Source organism: Musa acuminata, unplaced genomic scaffold, assembly GCF_036884655.1.
Source record: "Musa acuminata AAA Group cultivar baxijiao unplaced genomic scaffold, Cavendish_Baxijiao_AAA HiC_scaffold_1139, whole genome shotgun sequence".
Lineage (NCBI taxonomy): Eukaryota > Viridiplantae > Streptophyta > Magnoliopsida > Zingiberales > Musaceae > Musa > Musa acuminata.
The window spans coordinates 1,886,611-1,907,996 of record NW_027021351.1 but is presented as its reverse complement, the minus strand read 5'-3'; the positions used below and the strand labels follow the sequence as shown (position 1 = coordinate 1,907,996).

At 33.7% G+C, this 21,386-nt stretch overlaps 1 protein-coding gene across 2 annotated transcripts; it reads left to right on the top strand.

The window, feature by feature from the left end:
- Positions 1-13,158: 13,158 nt before the first annotated feature.
- LOC135586209 (receptor-like protein kinase FERONIA) lies at positions 13,159-16,316 on the top strand. 2 transcript variants are annotated; one of them, XM_065179450.1, is made up of 3 exons: positions 13,159-13,263; positions 13,349-14,971; positions 15,056-16,316. In XM_065179450.1, exons 2-3 carry the CDS (start codon positions 13,462-13,464, stop codon positions 16,177-16,179), a joined length of 2,634 nt encoding a protein of 877 aa, XP_065035522.1. In that variant the 5' UTR covers positions 13,159-13,263; positions 13,349-13,461; the 3' UTR covers positions 16,180-16,316. The 2 variants fall into 2 exon arrangements, with proteins under 2 accessions (XP_065035522.1, XP_065035521.1); XM_065179449.1 differs by having other exon boundaries at positions 13,349-16,316.
- The last annotated feature ends 5,070 nt before the right edge of the window (positions 16,317-21,386 follow it).

Below are 21,386 nucleotides of genomic sequence, written 5' to 3'. Positions count from 1 at the left end.
TGTTGGATCCCATGTGACCTACAATAATCATCAAATAATCCTGTGTACTCACCACCATTTTATGATCTTATGCATTTTAATTGCTTTTCTATCTACTTTTCAACCCTAGCATGAAACTCTTTGAAGACATTAATCACCTGATCTTTGGTCTTCAAAGCATAGGCTCAAACTTTCCTGGAAAAAACATCTATAAAAGTGATAAAATAAAGTACACCACTTATACCAAGAACATCAATAGATCCACCAGGAGTTTTTGTCCTCAAAGGACCACATACATTTTTATAAACATGGTTTAAGGCATGCATTTTTCTAGACAAAGCAGGACTAGCAAATAAAACTCTATGTTGTTTACCAACCAAACAATCATTACAAGGGTTCATATGTGTACCTCTGAGGTATGGCAATACCTTTCTCTTGGAAAGAGCTTGCAGCACCTTCTCGCTTATGTGTCCCAATCGCCTATGCCATAACTCCATGCTGAAGTCTTTCTCTGTAGTATTTAACTACTCAACCATAAGCTTTAGTCTAAAACCTGTATAAAGTATGACATTTTTTTTCACTAGCTATTGAGCTTCCATTGCCCTTTCTAAAATCTGCTATCATAGTCTTCATCATGTAGTCTTCCAACTGAAATTAAATTCAGCCTCAAGTCAACCACATGCCTCAAATCCTTAAGTACCAACTTGCAACCAAGGTTGGTCTTTAAATGGATATCACCCATGCCAATGATGTTCGTTATGCCATAGTTGCCCATCTTGACAACACCAAAAATTTTAGACCTGTATGTAGCAAAAAACTCTTTTTGTGGTGTAGCATGATAAGAAGCACCTGTGTCAATCACCCACTCAATATCCTAACACACAAGCAAAAATATCAACAGAAGGAGACAAAATCAAATAATCACCACCCTGCACTATAGCTGTAGTATTATCCTTTGACTCTGTAGACTCCACTTCTTTTTCCTTCTTCTTGATCTTCTTATGTTGCTTACATTAGTTCTTGTAATGTTCTTTCTCACCAAAGTTATAGCAAATAATATATTTTCTTGATCTTGACTTGCTCCTACCCATACGTGAACTACTTCTAGACTTTGGCCTTCCTCTATTCTTTAAGATAAGTGCTTGTGAATAATTCTGAGAATTTGCTGAATTTTTTCTTCTTAACTCTTCATTCAATAAACTGCTTGTTACTTAACTCATTGTGACAACACCATCTGGCGCAGAATTACTGAGGGAAACCGCTAGTGTCTCCCAACTTTCTGGTAATGAACTGAGAAGTAACAATGCCTGCAACTCATCGTCAAGAAACATTTTCATATATGATAACTGGTTAGTAATACTTTGCATTTCATTCAAATGCTCAGTAATAGAAGTACCCTCTCTATATTTTAGGTTCACAAGTTTTCTTATCATAAAAGCTTTGTTACCAATTGTTTTTCTTTCATAGAGACCTTCCAATTTTTTCCAAAGAGAATATGTAGAACTTTAGTAGAAACATGGTGAAAGACACTATTATCAAGCCACTATCAAATAAACCCAACTATTTTTCGATCTAACCTCTTCCACTCATCATCTGTCATAGTTGTGGGTTTTGCACTATCCCCGTGCAAAAGTCCATACAAATCTTTGCAATACAAGAGATCTTCTATTCTTGATTTCCATATCATCCAATTGTTTCCATTCAAACTAATCATACGAGAAACACTACTGTCCTCCATGTTCAAATACAAAAATTAAATCACCACAACCCTGATAATCCAAAGTATTCACATGAAAAAATGAAAAAAATTATCATTTAAAAATTTTAAAAATAAAGAATTATATTTTTATCCATCTCGGAGCAATTTAAAGGTTTCTTAAAAGTCACGATTTGTTTAGACTGAGTTACACTGAATTGCACCAAATTTTATAATAATTAAAAAACTTATTTAGAAGTTAAAAGGTTAATAAATATTGTATAAAAGCTTTAAAATTTGATGAAATTAAAAAATTAGAAAAACTTAGAGTAATCAGAAAATGAAAATACTATAAAAATATCAAATAAATTTTAGAAAAATCAGAAAAGTTATATTTTTGTGCATCGGGGAGTAATCTAAAGGTTTGTCAAAAGTTTAAACTTGTTTTGACTAAGTTTAGACCGAGTAATACTATTTTTAAAATTACCTCTAAAAATAATGTAAGTGGGTCTAAATGCGAGTATTTTTGGATCACACATTCAGAAGAATAGGTTTTGTTGGAAAAATTTATTATAACCGAATAATAATTCAATGAATCAATCAGACATTAAATTTTTACATAAAAATTTTAATACGAAAAAAATCATGGGACCGTAATCTAATTCAAACTTTTACTATCACCAATAATGATAATATATTTATAATAAATCTTCTCCAGAATAATAAGAGGATCATAATAATATTAAAAACCGACTCAGTATATCATAATGGATCTTGTAAAATGAAAAGTTTAGGTCTCACCAAATGGATATAGTAGAAAAGCATCTCAGAGATGATAAACTGTAGATCAACACGTTAAAATTATAGAGCTTGCTGTAAGGATTCACCACATAAGTAATGCTCCCAAATCATGATCTTTAGATTGACACTCAAAAGGAGTTAGTGTTGTTGCAGTGATGTATTTAATTGAACCGTCTATCATGTGTCTTATTGCTAAGTCTAAATAATGAGCTGTCAATGCCCTCGAGGTATCCCTGAAACAATATGACACATATTAATAACCTCAAAATTTTATAGTACCTCATGTCGAATATCGATGACACATAAGAATTATTTGACAATGCTAATAGTGCACATGCTTTCTAAAATAGAGTACTGCAATACACATTTATTATTTCTCCATCACACATGTTGTTTCAATCTTCTTCTTGCTCAACATGTCCTGCAAGTAGATCAACATCAAGCTCTATAGTATCTTCCTGCACATCTCCCCCATCACCCTAATATATTGGAGGAGTAACTAGGTCACAATCTGATAATCCTTCTACAGAAGTCTTGGCTTGTATCTTCTCATTCAAATCCTCAAAGGTTTGATCCTAAAAGAAAACTACATCTCTGCTTCTAAACACCTTCTATTTTTCTGGATTCCAAAACCTGTAACCAAACTGATCATGTGAGTAGCCAAGAAAAATATATTCTTTAGTCTTACCATCCAGCTTGGGCTTCTCATTGTTTGGAACATGTGCAAATGCACGACAACAAAACACTCTCAAATGCTTGTAGGAAACATCTTTCCTGACCATACATGCTCTACAACATCACCATTTAGGGCTGTACATGGTGACAAGTTGATCACATCAACTGCAGTCCTCAAAGCCTTATCCCAAAACCTTTTGGGTAGCTTGGCCTATGAAAGCATACATCTGATCTTTTTCATGATGGTGCGGTTCATCCTCTTTGCAATTGCATTATGCTGAGATGTACCGGAAACTGTCATCTCATGTTGGATCCCATGTGACCTACAATACTCATCAAATAATCCTGTGTACTCACCACCATTATATGATCTTATGCATTTTAATTGCTTTTTTGTCTCATTTTCAACCCTAGCATGAAATTCTTTGAAGACATTAATCACCTGATCTTTGGTCTTCAAAGCATAGGCTCAAACTTTCTTGGAAAAATCATATATAAAAGTGATAAAATAAAGTACACCACTTATACCAAGAACATCAATAGATCCACCAGGAGTTTTTGTCCTCAAAGGACCACATACATCTGTATAAACACGGTCTAAGGCATGCATTTTTCTAGACAAAGCAGGACTAGCAAATAAAACTCTGTGTTGTTTACCAACCAAACAATCAATACAAGGGTTCAGATGTGTACCTCTGAGGTATGGCAATACCTTTCTCTTGGAAAGAGCTTGCAGCGCCTTCTCGCTTATGTGTCCCAATCGCCTATGCCATAACTCAATGCTGAAGTCTTTCTCTGTAGTATTTAACTACTCACCATAAGCTTTAGTCTAAAACCTGTACAAAGTATAACATTTCTTTTCACTAGCTATAACAAGAGAACCCTTATTGAGCTTCCATTGCCCTTTCTAAAATCTGCTATCATAGTCTTCATCATGTAGTCTTCCAACTGAAATTAAATTCAGCCTCAAGTCAACCACATGCCTCAAATCCTTAAGCACCAACTTGCAACCAAGGTTGGTCTTTAAATGGATATCACCCATGCCAATGATGTTCGTTATGCCATAGTTGCCCATCTTGACAACACCAAAATTTTTAGACCTGTATGTAGCAAAAAACTCCTTTTGTGGTGTAGCATGATAAGAAGCACCTGTGTCAATCACCCACTCAATATCCTAACACACAAGCAAAAATATCAACAGAAGGAGACAAAATCAAATAATCACCACCCTGCACTATAGCTGTAGTATTATCTTTTGACTCTGTAGACTCCACTTCTTTTTCCTTTTTCTTGATCTTCTTATGTTGCTTACATTAGTTCTTGTAATGTTCTTTCTCACCAAAGTTATAGCAAATAATATCTTTTCTTGATCTTCTTATGTTGCTTACATTAGTTCTTGTAATGTTCTTTCTCACCAAAGTTATAGCAAATAATATCTTTTCTTGATCTTGACTTGCTCCTACCTATACGTGAACTACTTCTAGACTTTGGCCTTCCTCTGTTCTTTAAGATAAGTGCTTGTGAATAATTTTGAGAAGTTGCTGAATTTTTTCTTCTCAACTCTTCATTCAATAAACTGCTTGTTACTTAACTCATGGTGACAACACCATCTGGCGCAGAATTACTGAGGGAAACCGCTAGTGTCTCCCAACTTTCTGGTAATGAAATGAGAAGTAACAATGCCTGCAACTCATCATCAAGAGACATTTTCATAGAGGATAACTGGTTAGTAATACTTTGCATTTCATTCAAATGCTCAGTAATAGAAATACCCTCTCTATATTTTAGGTTCACAAGTTTTCTTATCATAAAAGCTTTGTTACCAGTTGTTTTTCTTTCATAGAGACCTTCCAATTTTTTCCAAAGAGAATATGTAGAACTTTCAGTAGAAACATGGTGAAAGACACTATCATCAAACCACCATCAAATAATCCCAACTATTTTTTTATCTAACCTCTTCCACTCATCATCTGTTATAGTTGTGGGTTTTGCACTATCCCCCTACAAAGGTCCATACAAATCTTTGCAATACAAGAGATCTTCTATTCTTGATTTTCATATCATCCAATTGTTTCCATTCAATCTAATCATATGAGAAACACTACTGGCCTCCATGTTCAAATACAAAAGTTAAATCACCACAACCCTGCTTTGATACAAGTTGATGAGATATAAAGAGAAATAACTTTTGTATATGAACAAATACTAGCAAGCCATAACACACAACGGAATTAAATAGAACCACAATCAAATAGAACACCAAGATATATGTGAAAAACCCCTTCAATGTGATGGGTAAAAACCACGGGGCAAATTAGAGATAATCCACTATAATAATAATGAATATACAAATCTCAATCTCTTATCCAAAACCCTAGCAACAATCACAAGAGAATAACTGGGATACAAGGATCACGTCACTATGCTCAATATCTAAATCCTCCCTAATTCTCCCTAAGTAATCACAGTAAGAATCTACTATAGATCTGATATAACTTGATATGAAAGCAATGTTAGATGATTGAGAACAGTCTCTTGTCTTCTTCCCCTTTTTTCTCTTCCTTTTCTGCCTTATTCTCCTCCTTTTCTTTAGAATCCCATGGCTACAAAAAACTGCCCTATTGCTGCCTTTTTCTGCCTCTTTTTATAGCCACCACACCCCCCCAATATAAATTAGGGTTTGGTTAAGAGGGGGGTGAGCTGTGGGCTAATAAATCCCACCTTGGGCTGAATATGGGCTGTTAGCCCAACAACGACTCCCGGTAAGCTCTTGGACTTCACGACGATCTTCTTATCAAGTTCCGACGAGCTTCTTTAGCAAGCTCTTGGACTTCTCGATCAATTCTGACAGAACTTCCGATGAACGTCCGGAGTTCCGACGAACTCTCGAACTCCCAACGAAATTATGTTCTTGACTCCGGGACTTTATTTTGCTTTATGCCTTGCTATCGTAGTTAATCCTACATATATAAAAACCTATTTCGATCTATACAATTAATACTAAGCTAATCGGATGTTGTCTGGCATATCATTGGTTCATCGACGCCTCGTCCGATTGTTCGACGCATCGTCCTCTCTTGCAGCCTATTGCCCAATCGGTTAATTGACCTCCGCAACTCCGATTTCCTTAGTGCAATAGTCACTCTTCTTGGCCCGATGCTCGAACTCATGGCTCGAAGCCTTCTGTCGATACGTCAACCGATCCTTCGGCTCAGCGTCCAATCTTCTGACATGTATTTCTTCGGCCTAATATGATTCTTCCTGTTTTAATTGTCTCTCACTGATCAAAGCATCCCACCTCACTCAAAACGTATATCAAATCATAAATACTATCAATTGGTTTTATCATCAAAATCCGAGATTCAACGGTATGTTGGTCTCGACCTTAGTGTTTTGGACCGAAATTTTAAATATGTTTCAAACCTATTTATAAGCACAAATATTATTAATATTGTACAATTTCATCCAAGTTTGAGAAAGTTTGATGAAATAAATAATTTAAAGTATTTAAATGTTGAAAAAACCAAAACATTAGCATTTAAATTCATATATATATATATATATATATATCTTTTTGTTCATCTTGGAGCAATTCAAAGGTTTGCTAAATGTTTTAACTTATTTTGATCAGGTTTAGAACCAACTACACTACTTTTTGAATTACTCCAAAAATAGTGTAAAGTGTAAGTGTCTCTAGATCATGGCATGAGATCAAACTTTCAGGATAGATGTCAAACCTATTTAGAAACTAAAATGTTAAAAAAATTATATGAAAACATCAAATTTTATAAAATTTGAATAAAATATCATAAAATGGCAAATAAATTCTTAAAATAGGAAAAAAAATTATATTTTTGTCCATCTGGGAGCAATTCAAAAGTTAGTTTTATGAAAGTTTCAACTTGTTTGGACTATGTTAAGATTTATTTGCACTATTATTAAATTATCCCCCAAAAATAATATAAGTGGTTTTAAGTGATGTTGTTTTTGTGCCAAAATTTCAGAATAGGTTTCAAACCTATTTAAAGCTCAAATGTTAAATAACATTACATAGAAGAATCAAATTTTGCTAAAAATTATAGAAATTAAAAAAATCAGAGTATTCGCAATCTGAAAATACCAAAATGTAATCATATAAATATTTAAAAATAGAAAAAAGTTAGTTGGTTTAATACATCCAGGATCAATTTTTAAAAAACATTTCCTGAAAGTTCCAACTTGTTTTGACTATGTTTAGACCCAAATTTATTTTTTTAATTATCCAAAAATAATTTAAGTGAACCAAACTTTTAAAATAGGTTTAAGATCGACTTATAAGCTCAAATGTTACTAATTTCATATATTTTGATAAAATTCAGAGTATTCACACGTTGAAAATTTCTAAAAAATATTATTTAAAATTTTAAAAATAGAAAAGTTATATTTTTTTTTCCCATCTGAAAGCGATTCAAAAGTTTAACTTGTTTTAATCAAGTTTAGACGTAGTTACACTATTTTTTGAACTACCCAAAAAATATTGTATGTGGGTCTAAGTGATGGTGCTTTTGGATCAAAATTTTAGAATAATTTCAAACCTACTTAGAAGCTGAAATGTTAAAAAACATTTCATGGAAATATCAAAATTTGAAGAAATTAAAGAAATTAAAAATTTTAACATATTCTTGAAAATATATAAAAATATCAAATAAATTTTAAAATAGAAATAATTGTATTTGTGTCCATCTTGGAGCAATGTTTTTAGCTTGTTTTGATCAGGTTTAGACTTAGTTACATTCTTTCTGAAATGCCTTGAGAATAGTACAAATGGGTGTAGTTCATGTTGTTTTTGGACCAAAATTTTAGAATAGCTGTCAAATGTATTTATTTAGAAGCTTAAATGTTCAAAAATATTATATGAAAATATGAAATTTTGATAAAATTTGAAGAATTTAAAGAAATTAAAAAATTCAGAGTATTCATAATTTAAAAATATCATAAAATATCATATTAATTTTTAAAAATAGAAAAATTATATATATTTTTTTATCCATCTGGGAGCAATTGATATATTATAAACTTGATTGAATTTTGATGATGATTTTAGTCGATACAAATAAAGTTCATATTATAAGAGGATTTTTTAAGAGATACCCTTGATGAGAGGAACTCTCGTAATCACTTATTCTAGAACCTCTACTCTCACTTATATATAGATAGGACCTCTTAGGAACTAAACGAAATGTGACACATCACGATACGATGGATGTAGATATAGACGTGGATATGTGACAATCACTAAGAGATTACGATTCCTCTCTCATCCTCTATTGTCCCTAATCTATCAATCTTAGTAGTCTTGTGAAAAAATATGAAGAGATGAGAAGGAGAGTCTAGTTCTCCTTGCAGATTGACATCACTATGATATTTGGATTTGAAGATGGTGCCAGATCTAATAAAGTTCTTTTCAAATGGCATCCAAAGATACACATCGAAAATCTAATTTATTGTTATTTGATTTCAATCCTAGCATTGAAGTTTTTTCGCATTACATATAGCATATTACAGATTTTATGCTAATTCTTTCCCATAATAATTTTAATCCCTGTTTTCATCTTAGTTATGAATAATTTGAAGAGTTTTGGCTTAGCACATGATATCCCTCTTGTTTAGATATAAAACTGTGAATCTAAAATTTTTCATAATTATAACCTTTCTACTTTGTTTTAACTATAACTCTCTACAATGAATTTGGATTTAGACAAAACTTATTTTATCTAAAAGTAGATTCATAGATCTTTCTTTATAGTTTGATTGAAAGATTTTAAGTTTAAATACCTATCCAAACATCTATTTTAATTGATCCTATAGATTCTACAAAACAAAGACCGTAATTTTTTATATTTCGTTACTAAATTGCTTATAACTTTCTATTCGGAACTCTAATTAAACAAAACTTAATTTATTGAAAATCTAGACTTATAGATCTTTCTTTCATATCTTACTTGAAATATTTGAAGTATTAATGCTTACCAAAACATCTATTTCAATTAACCTTATAGATTTTACAAAATGGGAAAGATAATTTCTGATCTTTCTATATTAAATTACTTGTAACTCCTTGCTGGGACTCTATATTTTATAAAACTTAATTTATCCAAAAGTAGTTTGATATAGCTTTCAAATAACACATTTCTTGAGTAAATTAGAATATAATTGATTATTCAAAGAATTTATATATTGTGCCTTATAGATTTTGCTAGAATAGAATTTTTGCTAATTTTGCCTATTCTTATTTCATCTCTTTCAAATCCAATTCTTCCCTCAATTGAACCTTGTGTGATTATTTTAAACTTTTATAGCCTTTATTATTAATTCTTATTATATTTGAATGTATTGCGTAAAAGTTTATATTTGCGTCATATTATTTCATATAAACACATATATATTTTTATTATTTGGTATCTACTTATGATATATGCTAAATTTATTATTTACAATATCCTTTTATACTTTAGTATTTGTGGAATAATATAAATATTTACTAGAAATAAAAAAGAAAGTTATATTTAGAGCTCGTGATACTCTACTAGCCCCCTTTGAGTTTATCCAGATATGGGTGGATGGAGTTCCCAAATGTGTAAGACTTATATCTGGTGGTCAATCAGAAATAGATGGACTATATTATATTATGATCTTATTTCACCCTCTATATTTTTGATATAATATTCAAAGTATTTCTTATAAGTTTCTATGTGAGCTTTGGATAAAAATGAAATGAATATAACGTTAAATATATTATTTTAGCTTATGTTTCTTATTCGTTCTTTTGATATACTCCAAAATATTTTATACGCTATTGATATGCTCCAAAATATTTTATATACCATTGATATATTTTAAAATATTTTATATGTTATTGATATGCTCCAAAATATTTCATACGTGATTGATATACTCCGAAATATTTCATACACTATTGATATGCTTCAAAATATTTCTAAAATATTTCAAGTGATGTGGTGTATGATTATAAACTACATATGTTTTATATATGTGAATAATGTTGGAATTGTTTTTAGTATCCCCAAATGTTAGTTTGAATCCTAGATTAGATTGTTGATAAATTATAAATTTTCTTGATTTAAGATAGGTTCACGCCTCTTGAATGTGTTAATTTAGAGAGTGTGACAATATTATATTTATATTTTTCTTTCATTGATTTTTTTCTTAACTTTTCCAATGGATTCATTAAACTTATATAAAATTGAAGCTCTAGCAATAACCCAAAATAACTTTCTAATATTTTATCTCATATATCGATCACAAGATTTTTCGATAGATAATCATGCAATAACTATGATTTGCTTATCAGAAGATCTCCTTTATAGGTGAAAGAATTTTTGGATTTAAATCACTAATAATTGTTAAAATTAATATTTAATAATATATATTCTCAACTAATGCAAGAACCACTTTACTTCAATTTCTGTCATGTATTGCATCATATTTGAATGTATTACATAAAAGTTTATGTTTACGTCATATTGTTTCATATAAACACATATATATTTTTATTATTTGGTTTGTGCTTTCTAATACATGCTAAATTTATTGTTTATAATGTCCTTTTATACTATATTGTTTGTGGAATAATATAAATCTTTACTAGAAATAAAAAGGGGAGTTTTATTTAGAGCTTGTGATACTCTACTAGCCCCCTTTGACTTCATCCAAATGTGGGTGGATGGAGTTCCCAAATGTGTAAGACTTATATCGGGTGGTCAACCAAAAATGGATGGACTATATTATATTATGATCTTATTTCACCTTTTATATTTTTGATATGATATTCAAAGTATTTCTTATGAGTTTCTATGTGAGCTTTGGATAAAAATGAAATGAATGTCGTTAAATATACTATTTTAGCTTAAGTTTCTTATTTTTTCTTTTGATATAATCCAAAATATTTTATACACTATTGATATGCTCCAAAATATTTCATATACCATTGATATATTTTAAAATATTTCATATGTCTAAAATATTTCATACGTGATTGATATACTCTGAAATATTTTATACACCATTGATATACTTCAAAATATTTTTAAAATATTTCAAGTGATGAGGTGTATGATTATAAACTACATAAGTTTTATATATGTGAATAATATTGGAATTATTTTTAGTATTCTCAAATGTTAGTTTGAATCCTAGATTGGATTATTAATGAATTATAAATTTTCTTGATTTAAGATAGGTTCACACCTCTTGAATGTGTTAATTTGGAGGGAGTGACAATATTATATTTATGTTTTTCTTTCATTAGTTTTTTTCTTAACTTTCCCAATCGATTCATTAAACTTATATAAAATTGGAGCTCTAGCAATAGCTCAAAATAACTTTGTAATATTTTATCTCATATATCGATCACAAGATTTTTTGATAGATAAATCAGACAATAACCATGATTTGCTTCGGAGAAGATCTCCTTCATATGTGAAAGAATTTTTGTATTTCAATCACTAATAATTATTAAATTTTATATTTAACAATATAAAATTACAACTATCAATAGATGTTGTTATTATCCAAGTACTAGGATATTTGCCTAATAAATATGCATCGTCATTATAAAAATAAGTCATATATATATATAATTTAAAACTTCTGTGAAAGCTCAAAATATTATTTAAATTTTTTTTTTATGTTATTAAGATATGAACATGAGTATTATAGTTATGAAGTTTTAAATTTCTCAAATGATGTGGTTGGATGCAATATCATGTTGTTGAGGGAGAAGAGATGAGATCAAATTAGATCAACATTGTTTAATGCCGATGCAGCGTTGAAAAAAAAAGTCAACATTGGATGGAAGACAGGTTGTACTACAAGAAAAGGTAAGATGTTTGATGATGTGAACAGTGGCTCAACACCCAAGAGGTGTCGCTGGAGCAAGAGCAGTGGACACGAGCAGATCTAGGGGCCTGTGATTTGCCCCGATGTTGTGATATACAATGTCGCTAATGGCCTATAGTGAGGAACACACTATTGGCCAAAAGTTGGAGAGGAGGGAGCGTCGCCTGTGGTGTGAGAAGGTGGACGATGGAGAGTCACCGATGGAGGGTCATCTATACCGGGAAAGTCACCTGTAGTGGGAGAAGGAGGAAACACCGGTGTGAGAGTAAGGAGATACATGTAGCGTGTAGCTTGCGTTGTGGTGTGAAAGAGATAAGTGGAGAATGGCGAGTAGAACAAAGTTACAAGGAAGAGGAATCACTATTGCTGGACACATCAACAGAGAAAAAAATTCACTTGCAACGTGCGGTTTACGTTGTAGTGAAAAAGAGATGAGTGGAGAATGACTATGTAAAATAGAGTTGCGAGAAAGAGGAATCAAAATTGCTGGAAACGTTCCAAGCAAGAGAAGTTATGAAAACGGTAAATTTCATTTATACGAAGTATTGTATATTTATAAAGGAGAGATTGATTGTCCTCGAATCATGAATCATATTAATTGATCCTCAAATCATGATTAATTAAGGATCATGACATATTAGGAATACAATAAACTCAACTATAATCTTCTATCATTGATCCTCAATCATAATCTTCTACCATCCTCATCCCTATTAAATCTATAGTGAATCATATCATAGTAAATTAATAATGAATCCTTAGTGAATTGACAATCCAAAAGATATTGATTTGAGAAAAAAAAAAAGAGCATCCATGGATAAAAGCGCAAAGGTGGGAAGCAAATGATGTTGTTTGAATTTTATATTTTTTCTAAAACTTTATCCTATATAAAAATATATCTAATAAGAAAATTTCTATAATTATATAGACAATTTAACCTCTATAATTGTTGAGGTGACATGAGAAAAAGATCCCACCATATAATTCATTAGTCAAGTCTTTGATAGACTAATTGCATATGAATAACAAACTCGAGTGGATGCCAGTCTTTATGTTGACTCCGTGTGTAAGTCGTTGTTGACGAAGACTTCATCCTATTCACTTAAACATCTCGACTCTTGCAATCTATTGCTTGCGACGATTGTGGCGCCGACTCATATTATGAACGCCTCCCCTCCGCGACTCCCAATTCAACTCTCTCGCAGTTCTTCGTGGTAACTCTCTCTCTACCGCCTGATTTCTCCCTTGTTTCCAAGGTTGATTTTGATGCAATATTAGCTGGTTTTCCTCTGCTTTTAGCTGAACGTGAGCGCGGGACTTGAAGATTTAGATGTTGAATGCTAATTTTCCCTGCTGAATTCCGGAGAGTAGAGTGAGGCCAATCGATTTCTTCGTTAAAGATCCGATTTTTGATGGATTTAGGGTTCCTTTTCCTGGATCAGTCATGGTCTCTGATGCAGCTCCGTTCCCTTCTCTGTGCCTCCTTCGCCTTCTTGCTACTGGCGACTACTTTGGTCGTCGTTGCTGTCGACAACTCCACCTATTACGTGCCAAGAGACGACATCCTCCTCAACTGCGGCGCCTCCGGCCAGGCATCTAGCTTCGACAGACGATCCTGGACCGGCGACACCGGAACCAGGTACGCCCCCTCCTTGAACGGCAGCGGCGGCTTCAATGCTCTACCGCTAGATCCATCGGTCTCCACGGTCCCGTACTCCACCGCTCGGGTCTTCACTTCTCCCTTCACCTACCGCTTCCCTCTCAGCGCCGGCCCGATATTTATCCGCCTCCATTTCTACCCTTCCGATTACTCCAACCATGCCGCTTCCGATGCCTTCTTCTCCGTTACATCTGGCCCTTACATCCTTCTTCACAACTTCAGCGCCTACCTAACTGCCGATGCCCTAAATTTCGCCTATCTAATCCGTGAATACTCCGTAAACGTCTCCACCGGCGGCCTAAACCTCACTTTCACCCCATCAACCACCCATCCCAACTCCTATGCCTTCATTAACGGTATCGAGATTCTATCAATCCCTGACTTGTTTAGCTCAGCAACACCGTTGCTTGTCTATGGCGATGATGATAATCATGCTTACACTATCGATCCCGACCAAGCTCTGGAGACGGTTTACCGGCTCAATGTGGGTGGGCAAGCAATTCCCCCCATCGAAGATTCCGGCTTGTTCCGCTCTTGGGACGACGACTCGCCTTACATTTATGGGGCTGCATTTGGTGTGACCGACTCCAATGATCCGAATGTTACCATCACATACCCGACCAGTGTTCCAAATTACATTGCACCACCGGATGTCTACTCCACAGCAAGATCAATGGGTCCAAATGCACAGGTGAACTTGAACTACAATTTAACCTGGATTCTCCCTGTGGATGCTGGCTTCTATTACCTTGTCCGGCTACATTTCTGTGAAATCCAGTATCCGATAGTGAAGAAAAACCAGAGAGTCTTTGACATCTACCTTAATAACCAGACTGCAAAAGAAAAAGCTGATGTCATTGGTTGGAGTGGCGGGATCGGTATCCCTGTGTACAGGGACTATGTGGTGACGACAATGGGAAGAGAGCAGATGGATCTGTGGGTTGCGCTTCATCCATATACACTCTCCGAACCAGAGTATTATGATGCCATCTTGAATGGGCTTGAGGTGTTCAAGCTGCAGAACAGTAATAACAGCCTGGCTGGTCTTAATCCAGGAGCACGCTCGCAGCTCTACGTTGATCCTGGAGATCACAGGAAGGGGAGTGCGAAACATAAGAGTGAAGTTCCTGTTATTGTTGGTGGCGTGGTCGGAGGTTTTGCTGTTTTGCTCGCTGGTTTTTGCCTAATTGGAATGTGCAAATGCCAGAAGAAGAAGATGGTGAAGGAAGGGAAGGGTGCAGTTACAAGCAATGGGCCTTATGGTTTGTCGCCTCTCTCCCTCTATGGCAACACACGTTCAGTTGCGTCGGCTGATTTCAATCTCTGCCGCTACTTCTCCATTGCAGAGATAAAAGCTGCCACAAATGACTTCGATGAGTCCCTTCTTCTTGGAGTTGGTGGGTTCGGAAAGGTCTACCGTGGGGAGATAGATGGTGGGATCACAAAGGTGGCCATCAAGCGTGCTAACCCGATGTCCGACCAAGGTGTCCATCAATTCCAGACTGAGATTGAGATGCTTTCCATGCTCCGACACAACCACCTTGTCTCTTTGATCGGTTACTGTGAGGAGAACTGTGAGATGATCCTAGTCTACGATTACATGGCACAGGGGACCCTCCGCGAGAATCTTTGCAAGACACAGAAGCCGCCTCTTCCATGGAAACAGCGGCTTGAGATCTGCATCGGGGCTGCACGCGGTCTGCATTACCTTCACACCGGTGCCAAGCATACCATCATACATCGAGATGTGAAGGCAACAAACATACTGTTAGATGACAAAGGGGTTGCAAAAGTTTCAGATTTCGGGCTCTCGAAGATTGGTCCGAACGCCGACGAGTCCCATGTCAGCACGGTGGTGAAGGGAAGCTTTGGTTACTTCGATCCAGAGTACTTTAGAAAGATGCAGCTCACAGAGAAATCTGATGTCTACTCTTTTGGGGTCGTGCTGTTTGAGGTCCTGTGTGCTCGGCCAGCTCTTAACCCCATGCTTTCAGATGAAAAGGTGAGCTTGTCGGAGTGGGTACTGCACTGCCAAAAGAATGGCATGCTCGACATGATCATTGATCCCTACTTGAAGGATAAGATTGCTCCACTGAGTTTCAAGTGGTTTGTAGAGACTGCAGTGAAATGTTTGGCTGATACTGGGAAGGAACGACCATCCATGGTTGATGTGGTTCGGAACCTTGAGCTTGCCCTCCAACTACAGGAAAGAGCAGAGGAAAGTGACAGCATCGATGGAGGGATCTCCGATGAGACTGTGTTGTTTGTCGGAACAGAAAATAAAGACTCCGATGATCGATTGATCGAATCGAGCACTACAACGAGCGTAATAAGGCAGAGTCCCGCTAGTCAAGAATCTCAGGTATTAGAAACTCAAATAGAGCGTTCAAGTGGATCTTCATATATCTCAGAAGATACTTTAATATATAATATTCATGATGTTAATACTGCAATAATTATCAATATATAAATTTCTTACATATCGATAATGTATTTTATACTTGAACAATGTATTTTATGCTTCCCATAATGTTATTGCAATTAGCAATAGAGATTTGTAATGTAAACCCTATGGAGCTGCAAGAACTGCTGCTTCTTTTGCTTGGAGTGTTGGATATGTCTCTGCTGACAATAGAATTATATTGTGTCAAATTTGCTCGGAGCCACCGCCTAACGTCGCTCTGGCTGAATAAGCCATCCGATCGATCCAAATGAGTCTTGTTTCGGATCAAATTGAGAAATCCTAAAACTAACTCAAATTAAATTTCTAACTACGATAGTTAAGGCTAAAACAAATATGATATAAGAAATTTAAGTTGTCTGGCACGTCAATTGTTCAACCAAACTCTCGATGAACTTCCGACGATCTTTCAGCGAGCTTCCGGCGAACTTCGGGCGAGCTTTCATTATACCGTTTGATCCTTCGGTGTATCCCCTGATTCATCCGGCCCAATGCTCAATCATTAACTCCGGCCTAACATTCGATTCTTTTTTAATTATTTTATCTTTTTCATGATCGTAGTTAGTCCTACGTCACTTATCTCTACACATGAAATAGATCATTAATTCATCAATTGATTTGATTATCAAAATATGAAATTCAACAATCTCTCCTTTATTTATAACAACCAATTAATGACGGAGTTAACTTTAACTCCCCCTATTTATATACCACATTGAGATAAGGCAAACTTAATTCAAAAGGAATCATAATATTTGAATTCAAGAGAAACAATTTCGATCATAGTGATCAAAATTAAAATATCATATATTGTGCATCATGATAGTTTCAAGTCATCAAAGTATAACATGCATAATTTTATAATAAATCAATATCACTTTGGGCATAACCTTCATGATACTAAAGCATTCATCACTTCATACATGATACCAAAATTAACATCATTTTGGGCATAACATTCATGATACTAAAGTAAATTTTTTAACCATTCATGATACTAAAATGATGTATGATACCAAATTCAACATCATTTTAGTATGATTCCAAACATTCATCATTTCTCCCCTTTTGTCATCAACAAAAAGGAGAAATGTTCAACAAATATTTGAACTATATCCGCAAATTTTATATCACTTTAGTGTTAGGACCAAAATTGATACCAAGAGAGGGGGGTGAATTAGTTCTTACCAAAAAACACGTCGGTTTGGAAAAATTACGTTCGATGAAAATCGATATCGAAAAGCGTCTAATTTGAAAGCATGTTCGTAAGCGTAGTAAAAGTAGTAAGTAAATTAGTTTGCAATATAAGAATGACAATGAAAAGCAAAACAAAATTGTAAACCGAGATTTATAGTGGTTCGATTATCGTGACCTACGTCCACTCTCAATTCCTCCTCTATTGAGGCCACTGGTATCCACTAACGGTATTCCTTCAATGGACAAAGACCAACTACTCTCTTACAACTCTTTTGTCATTTTCACAGGTTTAGGAGATAATATTTACAACCCACTCACACATCTCTTAAACTGAAATCAATACTTAGAGCTAGAGGAGGAGGACTACAATAGAGTTTTCCCAATTTTTGTTCTCAGTTGATGTGTTCACTAAGCAGGGATGAGTATGGTTTATATAGGCCCCAAATGGATTCAAATTTGGAGTCAAAATGATCTCATCCTGGGTTTTTGAGGTACTACCGGTACCATCGCCAGTACTAGGCGGTACCACCGCCTGACATAATCTGGACTAGTTTGGGAGGTATCACTATCTAGTTTGGGCGGTACCACTACTAGACCATACTATAGAACATTGAATGGGCCATACAACAAGTCCAATTCAACCCTGATTCAGGCCCAATTGGCCCTTAATTGAGTTGGCATTGTTTTACTCAAATATTGTCTTAATTAGACCTAAACTAACTCGATCTTGACAAATTATTATAAAGCATGAATTATAAGTTGTCCAACATGTTATTGGTTTTTCCGGCGCTTTATTCGATCATTCAATGCTTCGTCCGATCCTTTCGTGCATTGTCCTCTCCTTCAGCATATTGCCTAATTGGCATGTTGACTCCTGTAACTTCCGATTACCTTAGTATAATGTCCAATCCTTTAGCCCAATGCCCAAACTCACGGCACGAAGTCCTTCTACCAGCATGTCGACCGATCCTCCGGTCTGACGTCCAATCTCCTAACATGTTCAACTCCAGCCCAATGTCGAATTCCTCTTGCTTCAATCAATTTTCCTCTCCTTAATCGAAGCTGGTCCTACGTCACTCAAAATGCAAATTAGATTACAAACTTATCAATTGATTTCATTAACAAAATCTAAGATTCAACATTTAGAACTGCAAACTAGCTAGTGAAGTTGAGCAAAATAGCAAGTTTTTAGATGTGCAAGGTAGCAACTTTTGCATTCTCCTCTTTGTCATAAAATAAGAAGAAAAAAAAAAAAAGGGAAGAATTCATTCATCACATCAAGTCATAAGTACCGAAAGTCCATGAATCAAGGTTCTACTTTCGTAAATAGAAAAGGGAAGGATTCATAGGAAATTATCATCTCATGAAAAATAAAATATCAAGTTATAAATACCAAAACTCCATTAATCAAATCTCTTCTTTTATAAATAGTAAGAGAAAGAAATCATAGTAAGCTATCTTGATTTAAGAGAAAACTCAAGTCAAGAACATCGAGAAATCAAGAGAAGGATCATGATTCGTTTAAAAGAAAATATTCTCTTTGGCAAACGGAAGAGTTATAGGATATGATCTTGAAAATCGAGAAATCAAGATAATGATTCAAAAATTATATAAGAATCATTCATGCATTTGAAAGATTTAACATGCCTATTTCTCTCCTAATAAAATTAAATTGCTCCTCATGATTTTATAAAAATATATGTTAATTGATGCTTTATATTAATAAATTCTAAAGTTATGTCATGATTGTTAACTTGACCTATAATAATATATGTTTAGTTCTAGAGTATTGAACGAGATTTTTTGTTAAACATATTGCACTAGTATTATCGTATTTTATAGGGATATTTTTAAAAAAAGTCCATAATATTTATTTAAAGTATTCATATTTTAAAAATACCATAAAAGATCAAATTAATTTTTAAAAATAGAAAAATTATATATTTTTTTATCCATTTGGGAGCAATTTAAATGTTTCACAAAGGTCCCAACTTGTTTTGATTAGGTTTAAATCCGGTTACACTATTTTTGGATTATCCAAAAATCATAGAAGAGGATCTAAATGCTGTTATTTTTTAACCAAAAAATCAGAATAGATTTTAAGTCTATTTAGAAGCTCCGATATTAGAAAGAAATACGTTGACGCTTCAAACTTGGACAAAACCAAATGTTTGTTTTGACCTAGTTATGTAGTTCTTGAATTGCCCTCCAAAAGAGTATAAGTGGGTCTACGTCATAATATTTTTTAATCAAACTTTTAGAATATATTTTAAATTTTGACAAATTTTGCACTCCAAATATTGCACAATTTCATCAAATTTTGACAAAATTTGAAGAAATCGAAGAAATTGAAATAATCCAAAGTATTCACATGCTGAAAGAACCAAAAATAATTATCATTTAAAATTTTAAAATAAAGAGTTATATTTTTTATCTGGGAGCAATTTAAAGGTTTCCTAAAAGTCATAATTTGTTTCAACTGAGTCACACAAAAATAGTGTAAGTGGATTTAGACCATGATGTTTTCGGACACAAATTTTATAATAATTGTAAAAATTATTTAGAAGCTAAAAGGTTAATAAATATTGCATGAAAGTTTTAAAATTTGAAGAATTAAAAATTAGAAAAACTTAAGAGCAATCACAAAATGAAAATATCATAAAAAATATCAAATAAATTTAAAAAAAACCACAAAAGTTATATTTTTGTGCATCTGGGAGTAATTTAAAGGTTGACCGAGTAATATAATTTTTAAAATTACCCCAAAAAACAATGGTAGTGGGTCTAAATGCTAGTACTTGTAAATATTGTTCATTGCTTTGAATATCTTTATTTATAATAAAGATATTTATTGCTTTGAATAATTTATGCAATCACAGGATGCAACAACTAAAGTTGCATATTATTCATTGCTTTGAATATCTTTATTTATAATATTATAAATATTATTCACCCTACCATTATATTTCAATTTTTATTAGTATTATTGATATGAGTGAAGTGAAAAATAGGTAATCTTAAAATTAAAACATGCTAATTTGATAAATAAAATAATAAAGTTTTCCCTGTACATAATATTTTTAACACTTGTGCATAATTATAACTTCTAACAAAAAGAAAATATAAATATAATATATCCAAAATTTATACATACAAAATATCCATAAGTTATCATCTATATTTATGCTGACATCAGTTTGCATGTGCTCACTTTCCTACCTAATCACTTAGGTGATACTAGTATCCTTATAAAATATGATTTATAATAAATAATTACTCAATAAGTACAAACATATATAGTTTTATTTATGTGAGCATGTATAATGTATTTAATATTTTAAAATCATTAATATAAGATATTTAACAATAAACATCTCATGATTTTTTTAGCAAGTATTAATGGGGATATAAACAGGAATAACCTTTGTATAGGAACAAATACTAGAAGACCAAAATACGCAGCGGAATAAAATGGAAACACAATCAAACAGAACACCAAGATATACGTGGAAAACCCCTTCAATGTGAAGGGTAAAAACCACGGGGCAAACTAGAGATAATCCACTATGAGAATAATAAATGTACAAATCTCAATCTCTTGCCCAAAACCCTAGCAGCAACCACAAGAGAATAACTGGGATACAAGGATCACGTCACTGCCCACAATATCTTAAACCTCCCAAGTAATCACAGCAAGAGCCTACTGTAGATTTGATCTAACCTGAGATGAGAACACTGCTAGATGATTGAGAACAGTCTCTCTGCGTTGTCCTTGTCTTCTTCCCTTTCTTTCTCTTCATTTTCTGCCTTGTTCTCCTTCTTCTCTTTGGAATCTCGTCGCTCTAAAGATCTGCCTCGTTGCTGCCTTTTTATAGCCTTAATCTGCCTCTAAAACGCAGCCACCACACCCCCGTAATCTTAATTAGGGTTAGGTTAAGAGGGGGTGTGAGCTGTGGGCTGATAAAGCACACATGGGCTGAATTGGGCCATCAGCCCAACAACCTCCCCTTTCAGCCCAT

Bases quoted from the DNA above. Each gene is read 5' to 3' on its own strand.
- LOC135586209 (XM_065179449.1), top strand. From the start codon at position 13,462: ATGGATTTAGGGTTCCTTTTCCTGGATCAGTCATGGTCTCTGATGCAG.